Here is a 15,227-nt window from a genome sequence, read left to right as displayed (position 1 = left end):
CAATTCTTTGGTACTCAGCTTTCTTTATAGTCCAACTCTCACATCCATACATGACCACTGGAAAAACCATAGCCTTGACAGCTATAATTTTTTTGCCCATAGAACATATACCTGTCTTTTAAAAACATGAGCATAAATCACAACTTAGTGCTACTAATATTTGACAGGTATCATTTAAAGTTCATACTTTTACATTTCTGAATTCATCTGATCTTCAAAACACCCATCTGATGAAGGTACTATTACTATCCCCATCTTACTGATGAGGTAACGGAAACACAGAAGTATCACATGGTTTATACAACATTATACAGTTTGTTAACTAGATTATAAAATGAAGAAATCTAGTATTTGAGTTCATGTTTGTATGCCAACTCCCTCTTGCTAAAAATTTTTACCACTGATCTTACTCTCCAGCAGAAATTGAGAAATAGCAGAAAATAAATTAATATAATGCACATTTTTTCTTTGTATACTATGAATGTCATCCTACAATTTCTGCTGTGAGTGGTACTCCTAAAAAAAGTAAGATCTTCATTAAACTCAGATTAAATAGTAATTTTTGATTAAATAGTATTTTTTGATTCCCTGGTGGCTCAAATGGTAAAGAGCCTGTCTGCAATGCGGAAGACCTGTGTTCAATCCCTGGGTCAGGAAGATCCCCTGGAGAAAGAAATGGCAACCCACTCCAGTTCTTGCCTGGGAAACCTCATGGATGGAGGAGCCTGGCAGGCTATATAGTCCATGGGGTCAGGAAGAGTCAGACACAACTGACTGACTTCACCTTCACTTTCAAATAACATTTTAACTATTAGTGTAATTATTTTATTCATATAGAAAAAACATATATATTTGGACCTGAATAGTTTAATAAAAGAACACATAGTATTTTGGGATCCAACACATATGTCTTAACATCGAATGAAATAGGAGGTAATGGAAAAGTAGAAAAAATATTCAATGATGTCAGAGTAATAAAATTAACTAAAAGTTCTCTATTTGAGATATGGAATAAGAGAAACAAATTTCTGATTTTGATATTTAATGTGACAATCTTAAGTTATATACACATAATTATTGACTTTGAGACATCAGTATTTGTAAACTACTTCTTTTGAGTTGTTTACCAAGTTAAGTATCAAATTTGTCCTTAAAACATTTCATGTCATACTAACTTCAAAGTTTATTCAAAATGTAGTTTCCACCACTTTCTTTAACCATTTTTAAAATTGAAGTATAGGTAGTTTATAATATGGTGCTAGTTTCAGGTGTACAGCAAAGCGACTCAATTATATGTGTGTGTGTGTGTTCTTTTCCAGATTACTTTCCATTGTAGGTTATTATAAGGTACTGAATACAGTCCCCTGTATACAGTGGGTCTTTGTTGTTGATTATATATATAGTAGTGTGCATCTAATAATCCCGAACTCCTAGTTTATCTCCCTTCACTCAGCTATCCCCTTTGGTAACCATAAGTTTGTGGTCTATGAGTCTATTTCTGTTTTGTAAATTAGTTCATTTGTACATTTTTTTTTAGACTCCACAAATGAGTGATGTCATATGGTATTTATCTTTCTTTTGTTACTTACTTCACTTAAAATGATAATGTCTAGGTACATCCACGCTGTTACAAATAAACCATTTTATTTAAGGACTATAAAAGTTTATGTTTTATATTATGTAGTAACTAATTAGTTTATCTAGCAAATGGTTATTGAGTGTATACCATGTGCCTGATATATTTCATTCAATCCATAAGTTATCCAGAGAAGGGATCTAATCTATTCTGGGAGATGATAATTCAGCAATATATCATTAGCCACTGTCTTTTCAAATTTGTCTCCTATATAATTGTTGTTGCTCAGTTGCTAAGTCATGTCTGACTCTTAGATCATATTTAAATGCACATTATAGGCCAACCTTCAGGATTAAAATCTTTCCAAGGCTGCTTAAGACCTTATTTACTTGAATATGTCTATAAAAGGGGTTGATGAATAAGAGATATTGAAGGGGGGCTGTTAATGTGGGACATTAATAACTTTAATTTTCCGACATCCTAAGGGTATGATTAAATTAAGAATGATTGTTATGTGTTTCATTGTGAGATGATGCACCAAAAAGTCAAATTATGAACAAAATATATAAAAGAAATAAAATCTAATATGGGATAAAAGTATCTCTCACAAAGAAACACATTTTATTACTAACAATTCTAATAATTTATTCTCCCAAAGCAACAATAAAAAAATGCCTTTGCTGGCATGTGTACTTTATATCAAATAATTTTCTATGAAAATTAAAACTACAAGTTCTTTGTTTAAATATGCCTCTCTTTGAAGCTGCAAATCTCAAATAATCTGTAGGAATGCTCCAGATCATAAATGAGCAAAAATATAATTAAGAATGAGGACTTAGAAATCTTAGAGATTGATTCAATCTTAACCTTCATCACAACTTTTTCATATACAAATGTCACCACTGGCTGAGAAAAGAAAGTTAAGAAAAACAATTATGTTCATAACTATTAGTCTATTTTACTCCATCCATTCAATAGAACTTTATTGAAATTCTACTATAGATTAGAAGGTATGCCAGTAATGATTCCATATTATTTCCATTAATTTAACTTTTTAGCATATAATAAACAATCAATAAGTATTTATTAAATGAATAAATGAATTTTCATAAAAGTACAAACAGAATACACTCTGCTATTTTACTTTGGTACCCATTTTGGAGTATCTTTAATATAAGAATGGTCTCTTTTAGACCATCCATGAAGGCCCAGTTTCTGAGGCATGAATAGAACTTAATTAAATGATGATTTTACCACCAAAGCATTCCTAGAGCACAGGCTTTGGTGAGGACATTAAGTGGTAGACCATACATCCCCACATATTTCCATGGTTATTACTCACAAACAACTGTCCATTAAATGTACTGATAACTTGTTCACCTTTTCCTGAAAATACATTGATTTTTATTACCTTTATTTCCTCTTCTCTTTAATTTGTACCTAAATGGCCTAATGTCAGTTTTAGCAGAATGTACAGAAGCCATCTTGATTTCAAAACCAGGCCCAAGGTGTCCCTGGGAGGTGTGAGTAGGAAGGGTTCCTTCTTGGCATTCAGTTTTTTTGTGGCATAAGATGGCAAAGTAGAAGGAATTGCACTCATCTTCTGCGAGAACTCCAAAACTACAGCTCGCTGCTGAACAACCATCAAATGGAGAATGTTAGATCCCATCAAAAAAAACAAAAAACAAAAAACTCCACGTCCAAGGGCAAAGAAGTAGCTACAGCAAGACGATAGGAGGGGTAAAATCGAATTTAGAATCAAAATCCCTTACTCACCAGAGATGCTCAGAGGGCTCAAACAACCCTTGTGAGCACAAGGACCCAGATACCCCACAGAGACTGACCAGAACTGTGTTTGAGTGTCTCCTGAGAAGGTATAGGTCAGCAGTGGCCTGCCACAGGGGCAGGGGCTCTGGGTGCAGCTGACCTGGGCATGGTATAAGGCCTCTTGGAGGAGGTCACCATTAAACCCACCATAGAGCTGCCAGAACTTATACAGGATGGGGAAACAGACTCTTGGAGGGCACACCAGAACCTTGGGTGCACCAGGACCCAGGAAAAAGAAGCAATGATCTCACAAGAGATTGACCCAGACTTGCCCGTGATTGTCCACGAGTCTCTGGTGGAGGCAAGGGTCAACAGTGGCCTGCTGCAGAATCAGGGGTACTGAGTGTGACATGCCTGCATGGGACCTCTCCAAGGAGGTCCTATTATTTTCATTACCTCCACCATAGTTTGGCCTCAGGTCAAACAACAGGGAGGGAACACAGCCCCACCCATCAATAGAAAATTGGATTAAAGGTTTACTGAGCATGGCCCTGACCATCAGAACAAGAACCAGTTTCCCCCTCAGTCAGTCTCTCTCATCAGGAAGCTTCCACAAGCCTCTTACCCTTCTCCATCAGAGGGCAGACAGAATGAACCACAATCACAGAAAACTAACCAAACTGATCACATGGAGCACAACCTTGTCTAACTCAATGAAACTATGAGCTATGAAGTGTAGAGTCATCCAAGATGGACAGGTCTTGGTGTAGAGTTCTGACAAAACGAGGTCCACTGGAGAAGGGAATGACAAACCACTTCAGTATTCTTGCCTTGAGAACCCCATGAACAGCATGAAAAGGCAAAAAGACAGGATACTGAAAGATGAACTCCCCAGTTCAGTAGGTGCGCAGTATGCTACAGGAGATAAGCGGAGAAATGACTCCAGAAAGAATGAAGAGATGGAGCCAAAGCAAAAACAGAACCCAGTTATGGACATGACTGGTGATGGAAACAGAGTCTGATGTTGTAAAGAGCAGTATTGCATAGGAACCTGGAATGTTAGATCCATGAATCAAGGCAAATTGGAAGTGGTCAAACAGGAGGTGGCAAGAGTGAATATGAACATTTTAGGAATCAGTGAACTAAAATGGACTGGAATGGGTGAATTTAACTCAGATGACCATTATATCTACTACTGTGGGTAAGAATCCCTTAGAAAAAATGGAGTAGCCATCATAGTAAACAAAAGAGTCTGAATGCAGTACTTGGATACAATCTCCAAAATGACAGAATGATCTCTGTTCATTTCCAAGGCAAACCATTCAATATCTCAGTAAGCCAAGTCTATGTCTGGAACCGGTAATGGTAAAGAAGCTGAACTTGAACAGTTCTATGAAGACCTACAAGACCTTCTAGAACTAACACCCAAAAAAGACATCCTTTTCATTATAGGGGCCTGGAATGCAAAAGTAGGATGTCAAGAGATACCTGCAGTAACAGGCCAATTTGGCCTTGGAGTACAAAATGAAGCAGGGCAAAGGCTAACAGAGTTTTGTCAAGAGAATGCACTGGTCATAGTAAACACCCTCTTCCAAAAACACAAGAGAAGACTCTACACATGGACATCACCAGATGGCCAACACAGAAATCAGACTGATTATATTCTTTGCAGCGAAAGATGGAGAAGCTCTACACAGTCAGCAAAAATAAAACTTGGAGCTGACTGTGGCTCAGATCATGAACTCCTTGCCAAATTCAGCCTTAAATTGAAGGAAGCAGGGAAAACCACTAGACCATACAGGTATGACCTAATCATATCCCTTACAATTACACAGTGGAAGTGAGAAATAGATTTAAGGGACTAGATCTGATAGACAGAGCACCTGAGGAACTATGGATGGAGGTTCATGACACCACTGTACAGCAGGCAGTGATCAAGACCATCCCAAGAAAAAGAAATGCAAAAAGGCAAAGTGGTTGTCTGAGGAGGCCTTACAAATAGCTGTGAAAAGAAGGGAAGCAAAAGGCAAAGGAGAAAAGGAAAGATATACCCATCTGAATGCAGAGTTCCAAATACTAGCAAAGAGAGATAAGAAAGCCTTTCTCAGTGATCAATGCAAAGAAACAGGAAAACAATAGAATGGGAAAGACTAGAGATCTCGTGAAGAAAGTTAGAGATACCAAGGGACTATTTCATGCAAATATGGGCACAATAAAAGACAGAAATGGCATGGACCTAACAGAAGCAGAAGATATTAAGATGAAGTGGCAAGAATATACAGATGAACTATACAAAGAAGATCTTCATGACTGAGATAACCACGATGGTGTGATCACTCACCTAGAGCCAGACATCCTGAATGTGAAGTCAAGTGGACTTTAAAAAGCATCACTATGAACAAAGCTAGTGGAGGTGATGAAATTACAGTTGAGCTATTTCAAATCCTAAATCATGATGCTGTGAAAGTGCTGCATTCAATGTGCCAGCACACTTGGAAAACTCAGCAGTGGCCACAGAAGTGGAAAAGGTCAGTTTTCATTCCAATCCCAAAGAAAGGCAATGCCAAAGAATGCTTAAACTACCACACAATTGCACTCATCTCACATGCTACCAAAGTAATGCTCAAAATTCTCCAAGGCAGGCTTCAAGAGTATGTGAACCGAGAACTTCCAGATGTTCAAGTTGAATTTAGAAAAGTCAGAGGAACCAGAGATCAAATTGCCAACATCCAATGGATCATCAAAAAGCAAGAGAGTTCCAGAAAAACATCTGCTTTATTGACTACATCAAAGCCTTTGACTGTGGATCACAACAAACTGTGGAAAACTTAAAGAGGTAGGAATACCAGACAACCTTACCTGCCTCCTGAGAAATCTGGATGCAGGTCAGGAAGCAACAGTCAGAACTGGACATGGAACAACAGACTGGTTCCAAATGGAAAGGAGAACATCAAGGCTGTATATTGTCACCCTGCTTATTTAACTTACATGCAGGGTACATCATACGAAATGCCAGGCCGGATGAAGCACAAGTTGGAATCAAGATTGCTGGGAGAAATATAAATAACTTCAGATATGCAGACGACACCACCCTTATGGCAGAAAGCGAAGAAGACCTAAAGAGCCCCTTGATGAAAGTGAAAGAGGAAAGTGAAAAAGTTGGCTTAAAACTCAATATTCTGAAAACTAAGATCATGGCATCTGGTCCCGTCACCACAAGGCAAATAGATGGGGAAACAATGAAACCATGAGAGACTTTATCTTCTTGGGCTCCAAAACCACTGCAGATGATGACTGCAGCCATGAACTTAAAAAATGCTTGCTCCTTGGAAGAAAAGCTATGACCAACCTAGACAGCATATTAAAAAGCAGACATTACTTTGCCAACAAAGGTCTGTCTAGTCAAAGCTATGATTGGATGTGAGAGTTGAACTATAAAGAAAGCTGAACACTGAAGAGTTGATGCTTTTGAACTATAGTGTTGGAAAACACTCTTGAGAGTTCTTTGGACTGCAAGTCCAGGGACCAAACCATTTAATCCTAAAAGAAATCAGTCCTGAATATTCATTGGAAGGACTCATGCTGAAGGTGGAACTCAAATACTTTGTACACTTGATGAGAAGAACTGACTCATTTGAAAAGCCCCTGATGCTGGGAAAGATTGAAGGTGGGAGGAGAAGGGGGTGACAGAGGATGAGATGGTTGGATGGCAACACTACTCAATGGAAATGAATTTGAGTATGTTCCGGGAGTTGGTGATGGACAGGGAAGCCTGGCTTGCTGCAGTCCATGGGGTTGCAAAGAGTCTGACATATCTTAGAGACTAAAAAACAACAAACTGTAAAGAAAATTCAGTTATTTTGTCACTGATATTGTAAATTATATCCTCACTCCTTTCAGTGTTTCCACTTTCCTTTCCTGTCTGTCAGAGACCTCATCATGTCCAGAGAAGTCATTGCGAAATGATAAGTAGACAATTAGGCAATGAGAAATAAAACCATCACTTACAATTTTATAATTTTTAGCTGTAAACATGCTTTTCAACAAGCCTAACAATTTGGAAAAGCAGAAGATCCATTCATAATTGCTTTAACTTGCTAATGCAATGTGATATGAAATATGTAAAGGTATTTAGACATAAAGTTCAAAAAGTGAACACAGTTTGTTCATGTGTAGAATTATAATGACCTATATTGTGTTATAATCCAGAGGGAAACCCCGTAATGTAAGGAATTCTAGAAATAGTATAATCAGAGAGGAGCACTAGAACAGCAGTGGGGAGACAGGCTGTATTCTTGTCTGATATTAACCACAGTGTTTTTAGGTAACTCAGTTAGCCTTTTCAAGCCACAGTTTTCTCATTTGTGATAGGAGACTCAAACCAAGTGTTCTGGGAGTACATGACTTTATTAGACCTAATTCAGCAATGAGACATTTCCTTACATTTTGTTGTTAATACATTGCATGAGAAATAGCCTGTGATGTATACACATGAAGGGAAGAAATCTTTGTGATAATATTTGTAACAGATTCCCAAAGTAAACACTAAAAATTGCACCCTTAATGCTTTTTATTTAACAAGCCAATTTAGACAACTCAATCCCCTAAAGGAATCCCCGTGGCTTGCTCACAGATTCAATGTCCATTGCCTTCACGTGCCTTTTCTCCTAACCCTCCTTGGTCTAACCTCCCTCCATTTCTCTTCTATGAGGAATTCTTTCCTCTGTGCTTTATCATTCTCATGCTGCTAAGCTGCTAAGTCACTTCAGTCGTGTCTGACTCTGCACAACCCCATAGACGGCAGCCCACTAGGCTCCTCTGTCCCTGGGATTCTCCAGGCAAGAATACTGGAGTGGGTTGCCATTTCCTTCTCCAATGCATGAAAGTGAAAAGTAAAAGTGAAGTCGTTCAGTCTCTTAGCGACCCCATGGACTGCAGCCTACCAGGCTCCTCCATCCATGGGATTTTATTCTCATAGACATACACAATCTATTTTTCTAAATTTTTTTTTAAAATTCCGACTCTGCCCTCTCAGTCTACCCAAAGCTCCATGTTCCCTCTTCCTTCACAGGAGTCTCAAAGGTACCACTTGCGCTTTCCCAAAGGAAGCATCTTTTTGGGTAGATAGCCCCTGTGCCATCTACACATCTGTGTTAGAATTAAACCAGTTGCTCTCTGCAGAAGATAACACTATCAAAGCCAAGTTCAGTAGCTAAATGAAGAGAAAACCCCCACAAGACATCATCCACACACATGACTTCCAAGATCACAAAGCTAGCCAAGTCACAGGAGAGGTCTCCCCAACCCACTCCCTCATTAAGGTCAGCATTATTAGAGTCATTGTGAGGTAGACGGGGGGTGATGGTAATGCAAGAGGAAGATGGACAAGCACCCAAATCGTGGCTCTTCACTTAACTGCTGTGCCCCCAGAAAGACATTTAGCTCTTTGAGTTACAATATATTGATTTAAAAAATACGGATAATGCTGCCTTCTTGCTGTGCTGTGCTTTATCGCTCAGTCGTGTCCGACCCTCTGTGACCCCACAGACTGTAGCCTGCCACGCTCCTCTATCCATGGGGATTCTCCAGGCAAGAATACTGGAGTGGGTTGTCATGCCCTGCTCCAGGGGATCTTCCCAACCGAGGGATCAAACCCAGGTCTCCTGCATTGCAGGCAGATTCTTTACTGTCTGAGCCACCAGGGAAGCCCATGAACCCTGGAGTGGGCAGCCTATCCCTTCTCCAGGGGATCTTCCTGACCCAGGAATTGAACTGGGGTTTCCTGCATTGCAGGCAGATCCTTTACCAGCTGAGCTACAGGGAAGCCCCTTCTTGATACTACCTAAATACAAATCATACTACCATTTAAAGTAGTTCTCAGGATTAAAGATAATGTACACATAGAGTCTGTAATCTAAAGGAGGCTTGAAATCGACTATTCCTTATTATCATTATTATTAACATCCCTTTAAGGTTGGTAGAAGGCACCCATTTTTTTCCCTACTAGGACAGGGATTACTATGAGTGACTTGACCATAAAGTAGAGCAACCTAGGAATAGTATAGGATTCCCTAACAGTTGGTTCTATGTTCAGACCTGGTTTCAGTATTTGTGGAAATGTCCTCATTTAGTGTCTCTAAAACCCAGGACTCTATTATTGTCTCTATTTCCTTTTCGTTTTTCACCAAAGGACTCTGCACTGTAACTTTAAAAAAGGAAGAAAGATTTGTCAGCTTGTCTCTCTTGGTAGGGTTTCTACTTCTTTGAGTGGACCACCTATGCCACGCTGAAAAGGGAAAAATCCTACAACTACTATTTTGGTATGTGCGATGCAGAAATGTTGTCATTTTGTACTTCCTGCTGATGCTAAAGTTTATGTAAAAGGAAATCAGCTAGCTATATTTCCCAGGAAGATCGTGTGAGTTATAAAATTTTCACATAGATCTTGAGCTAAACAGAAATCTTATGAATTAATGTTTGCTACAATTAAGATACAGTGGACACTTTCCAGTGAGGAAAAACATAAAAACATATTAAGGTTCTGTCAAGACACAATAATGTCTAGGCATGATGTTCAGACTGAACTAACCAGGGTATCTTTGTTTGCTTAAACAAAGGCCTTTTGAACTTCTTCAGGCAGGAAAGTAACAGAGAAATGATGGCTTTTACTCCTGAACACAATGTCTAGATATTGATTTAAACTATAGTAACTAACCTGCATTAACAAAATCCTGAAACATATCCATTAAGTACAATATTCAATTAGTGAAAATTTTCTATATGATTTCAAGCCTGTCATGTTTAAAATATTTTGAATTGGCTTCAGGTAGTTATTTCACATTCAAAGAATAGAGAGTCTTTTCCCCATTTATTTATTAAGAACTTGCAACTTTTGGTTTCAAGGTTAATTTGTCATTTGTTTATAGTAGATACTGAGTCAATGTGAACTCATATCTTGGAAAAGGATGACTAATGAGAACAAAATTGTGAGTCTGAGCACAGGTGGAACCATTGTTAAGCACTGCATAAAGGGAATGAATTAGGCACACAACCAGCCTTCTCATGTATAATATTGGGTTCCTAAGCTACAACACCTTTTATTAATTTGAGGTGTGCTGCTGGCTGCAATTGCAGTGTAAGTGATACAACCATCACTTGGAGAGGGCTTTGGAACTTTAAAGGCAAGAGAAACCTTTTCTTCAGTGGAATGTTCCTTTTCACCTGCTTTTCTGTTTAACCTGATAAGGCCTAGGGTATGCTTGTTTTAAAGTTCCTTTCATAACTTGACTTTTCCCTTCCCAAATTAAACAGTGCAAAATTGAATTGTCAAACATGTTCATAAAGTGAGGTACCATGTTGGAAATCATTTTTGTTTTTCAAATTAACATGTAATATTGGTATATTTAATTACTGTCAACCATAAACCCCTTTATCAGCATAAACAATTGGCAGCATAAACCAAAAATGTAAGAAAAAATGAATTCTATCCATTAATTTACCATTTGCTTACCATCAAGTTTGGACATCACCTGAGACATGATTACTTGATTTTACTGACTGAGTACCTCAGCCTGTATATAGGATATAATTTCTATACCCTGTCACCATGCAAAAGCACCTGATACATCCTGAGTGCATATTCTAGCTCAGGTATGATAGCTGGTATATTTCATGCTTTAACTGCATAATATTTTCTAAGATACATGGATATTATAATTTCTAGTACATATGAATAAACATATTTATGTCATATCATATAATTTTTATCACATATGTAGAAATTGAGGATGAGAGAAGTACCTTGGCCAGAATTATCCAAGTAGTATGTAGAACAGGTGGTATATGAACCAGGTCAGCCTGTCTATCAGACCAGGCTTTCTGGCCATAGTTCAGTTTAGCCTGATTTCAGCCCCTTCTGGTTGGAATGAATGTTGTTCTTCACTTCCCTAGTTAGTTTCTTCATGTGCTGTGCTGTGCTTAATGGCTCAGCCGTGTCTGACTCTTCGTGACCCCAGGGACCCAGGCTGCTCTGTCCATGGGGATGCTCCAGGCAAAAATACTAGAGTGGGTTGTCATGCCCTCCTCCAGGGGATCTTTCCAGCCTAGGGATCGAACCCAGGTCTCCTGCATTTCAGGCAGATTCTTTATCATACGAGCCACCAGGGAAGCCTGAGAATACTGGAGTGTGTAGCTTTTCATTTCTCCAGGGGATTTTCCTGACCCAGGAATTGAACCCAGGTCTCCTGCATTGCAGGTGGATTCTTTACCAACTGAGCTACCAAGGAAGACCTAGTTTTTTCATATTTAATGCCTATCATGAATAGCAATTTAAAACAGCCTGAACTCCAAGAAGAAAGGCAAAGTTTAAATTGTCCATGGTATCACTGACTTGAGACCCAGAGACTTTTTCTCTAAAATTTATCTTCTGTTATAGAGAAACTTTATTTGGGATGGTAGGAAAATGTGTTAGTCTTTTCCTATATTATTTCTGACTTTAATTATATGTTGAGAAAGGTCTTTCACACTGTAAAATCTAAAAAAATATATGGTTATGCTATTGTTACTGTTTAGTTTTTAGCCATTTCTTAAAATTTAAATTATTGGTCTATCTGGAATTTATTTTTGTATGGGATATGGTAGGAACCTAACTTAATTCTTAGGCCCCATTTTCTCCTCAACTTCTGGGCTTTTTTTACCTTTTTATTCCTGACGTTATTGTCTGACGTAGCAGAAAAGACTTGAATATGTGCTTTGGGTTGATATGTGGTGAAAGACTCACTTAATTTCGTTCTTCCATTTTAATTACTAAGGTCTGGGGAAACTATGCTGGAAAGCAAAGTGCCATTACTCTTTAAATAATCGGTGTACTAATGTCTCCTCCCAATTTTGAGAGGCTCTTTAGTGGTTCATCATGAATATGAATTTCAGAGCGATCATTTGCAATCCAGTTCTGTGGCTCCTCCTTTGAAATCTGTTACTCTCAAGACATAATGTCATAAGTGCACATCCAGGCTCCATGAATTGTTTTCAAGCAATTGTTCTATAGCTTCCCCTACTAGGGAATCCATAGAGGGTATCTGAATGGGTCAAAGTGAAGGTAATGATTTTGGGCTGTTTCCATTCATGGAAAAGAGCAAACATTTGTGAGATGTTTGTTCCTATAGAACATATTTCAAATGTCTTTTGAGGCATTTTTACTTTTAAAATTTTAAATTAAACGATAGTGTACTCCTATTAAAGGCACCTCAAAAGTGTACACATAGATTCTTTTAAGGTACATCCTTAATTCTCTGGTTTCATCCTCTTTCATGAAAGTGTTTTCCTCGAAGCCATACAGCTGCAATCTAAATGTGGTCAGATTCTAGCTGACCTCAGGTGTGCTCTGTCCTGGAGGCAGAAGCCAGCAATTAACTGATTTCTCCTGGACAGATGTAATAGATCCAGAAGGGAATGAACGTGCTTTTGCACAAAACCACAGTGGATTAGCAATGCGACAAGTGGCCTGACAGGATTTAACTTGAAGGCAGGGATCTCATCTCTCTATCCCTTTACCCTGTTCATCATGGAATCTTCTGTGCCCACATTTTTTTCCTCGGGAAAACTCTTCATAAGCTTTCAACAAAATTATCTAAACCGTGGCCTCAAAATCCCTTGTGAAAAGAGAAAGGACAAAAATAAATGAATCAATTAATTATTTTAAATAAACAGGTCAATTTTTTCCCTTCTTTTCTATGGGTCATGGATGAAGGAATCATCCATCATTTCTCTGAGACTTATGCAAATCATGTACATCTTTCTTAAACCTGAAACCATTTTTTAAAAAATTTGCAAAACCTAACAGAAACTTGCAGGTATACTGTTATCTATAAAAACAATCTGACAATGTCACTTCTCCCAAGTTTCAAAACAGTGACTATACCTCAACACAGATAAGCCTTACAATCATCAGATACAGAATCTACTATCTGTACTTGTAAGTGCTAAACCTCCATATTTGGCTGAAAAGACAGCCAAGGAAGGATATTTATAATTCAGCAATGGTCTTATACTTCTCTCTGCAATCCAGGCTCTAATTACACAGAATATAGTTTTATGCTTAAAAAACATATGATTTCACTAAACATATCCAACACATCTCTTCTCTACCTATGATTTAATAAACCTCTTGCTTAAAAATGTCTTCCTAATGCAATGGACCACAGTGCATGGAATCACTGGACCTGTCAATCTTTATAACCCTCCCATAAATTGTTCCTCCCTTAAATACCGCATTTTGGTAACTTAGACGCTCATTATGAATATATCTGCATGCTAACTGCTTATCTGTGATACTGCTCAGCACAGAATAAATGCACATGTACAAACATGTAAAATCAGATGATGTCATTTATTTTAAAAATATTATACATACGTATACATATGCATAAATATACATATACATGTATATATGCATATAATTTTTGTTAACCATGGAAAAAAGCCAATAGATTGATACCTAGAGATGTGGGCCCAATTTTAGAAGCAGATATGAACATCATAGTAATTTTAATAGGGGAGGGGCTTTTTGTTTTTGTTTTTGTGTAATAAAGCAATCGATATTCGTAATCCTATATAAACATCCCCAGCCCTCAGACACCCAGGGCATGACTGTGTATTTGAACTCCCTGAGAAAGCTCACAGAGTTCTAGACAGGTATTCGTAGATTGAGGACACAAACCCCAAAATATCAGCATCATGGCCCTTTCGGGCCAGGGACGACGCTGTGCACACGGGCAGTCCAGGAGGGCCAGGGAACTAGCCCCACACTCACTCACACAGGTATCTCCCCGTCTGCAGGCCACCTAGCAGTGGCAACGCTACTGGCAACCAGCCCTGGCTGGCGGGCACTCACAGGCACACTCCGGGGAGATCCCGAGAAACCTAGGGGGAAAGGGGAGCGTGGGGGCATTTGGGGGCAGCAGCGCGCACCCAGCACGGTCTCGGCGCCTCCAACACCTCCCAGGACCCGAACTGGCTCTGGAGCCCCCCGGAGGATCTGCATTACGCCAAGGCGCTGGGCCAACTCACCTCCACGAAATAAAAGCAGGGCAGGAGGGTCACGCTGTCCTTGATCACTTTGCCCTTTGGCCTCTCCTTCGCCGACATCCCTGCCGCCTGCCCGGGATGCGTCCTCCCTGGGGCGAGGTGTGCACAGCGCAGCCAAGGCGAGATGCCTCCTCCAGCCGCAAGCGCCCGGCGCCGCTGATGTCACATTCCCCGCGGGCACCGCTGGAGCCAGCGCGGTGCAGGCAGCGCCCCCGCCTCTCCCCGCCCCTCTTTGCAGCAACCCAGCGGCTCCCAGAGCGAGCAGGTCCTCCGCCTCCTCTACTCTGGCTGCCACCCCCGGTTTTGCTCGGCGGAGACGTCCAGCTCCTTCCTCCAAGCTGTTGCTGCAATGGCTTCCCCTCCCCGCCACCCTCCCTCTGCTCTCCACAGCCCTGGCGAGGCTTCGTGGCGGTCGGGGCTTGACGTCAAGAATCGGCAAAGGGGGAAGCACCCCTGGATGCTGCAGCAGAGAGGCTGAGGAGACCAGACACCCACGGCCCCCCGGGAAGCCTCCTGGATCCCTCCAGGAACTCTAACTTCAGGATTGCTGGAGAGCGGAAGCTCAGCTCTTGCGCACTGACCCGCAGCGCGAAAACCGACCTCCACCTGCGAGAGATTAAAACTTAGATCCCATACTGAAAAGTAGGCCGTGGTGGGAACTCACTGAGAGCTGGCTGCCATCCAGGAATGACTTCCCCGACTGAGGATTCTCTGCCTAGGAGACTCCCTGGCTCCCTAGGACACAGACTTAATCTGCTGATAAACTTTCACTATTGCCTGTCTGGGAATGGTGAGGCAC

At 40.0% G+C, this 15,227-nt stretch overlaps 1 protein-coding gene across 1 annotated transcript in view; it reads right to left on the bottom strand.

Annotated features, from left to right (window-relative positions):
* Nucleotides 1-14,826, bottom strand: part of PLPPR4 (phospholipid phosphatase related 4) — a 50,822-nt gene extending 35,996 nt beyond the window's left edge. Inside the window, exon 1 of the mRNA XM_005678056.3 lies at nucleotides 14,411-14,826. Within this exon, the coding sequence (XP_005678113.1) occupies nucleotides 14,411-14,488 (78 nt within the window). The 5' untranslated portion in view covers nucleotides 14,489-14,826. The remainder of the gene's footprint in view (nucleotides 1-14,410) is intronic.

Source organism: Capra hircus, chromosome 3 (assembly GCF_001704415.2).
Source record: "Capra hircus breed San Clemente chromosome 3, ASM170441v1, whole genome shotgun sequence".
Taxonomy (NCBI): domain Eukaryota; kingdom Metazoa; phylum Chordata; class Mammalia; order Artiodactyla; family Bovidae; genus Capra; species Capra hircus.
The sequence above is the reverse complement of the archived record's forward strand: the minus strand, read 5'-3'. Positions and strand labels throughout refer to the sequence as shown.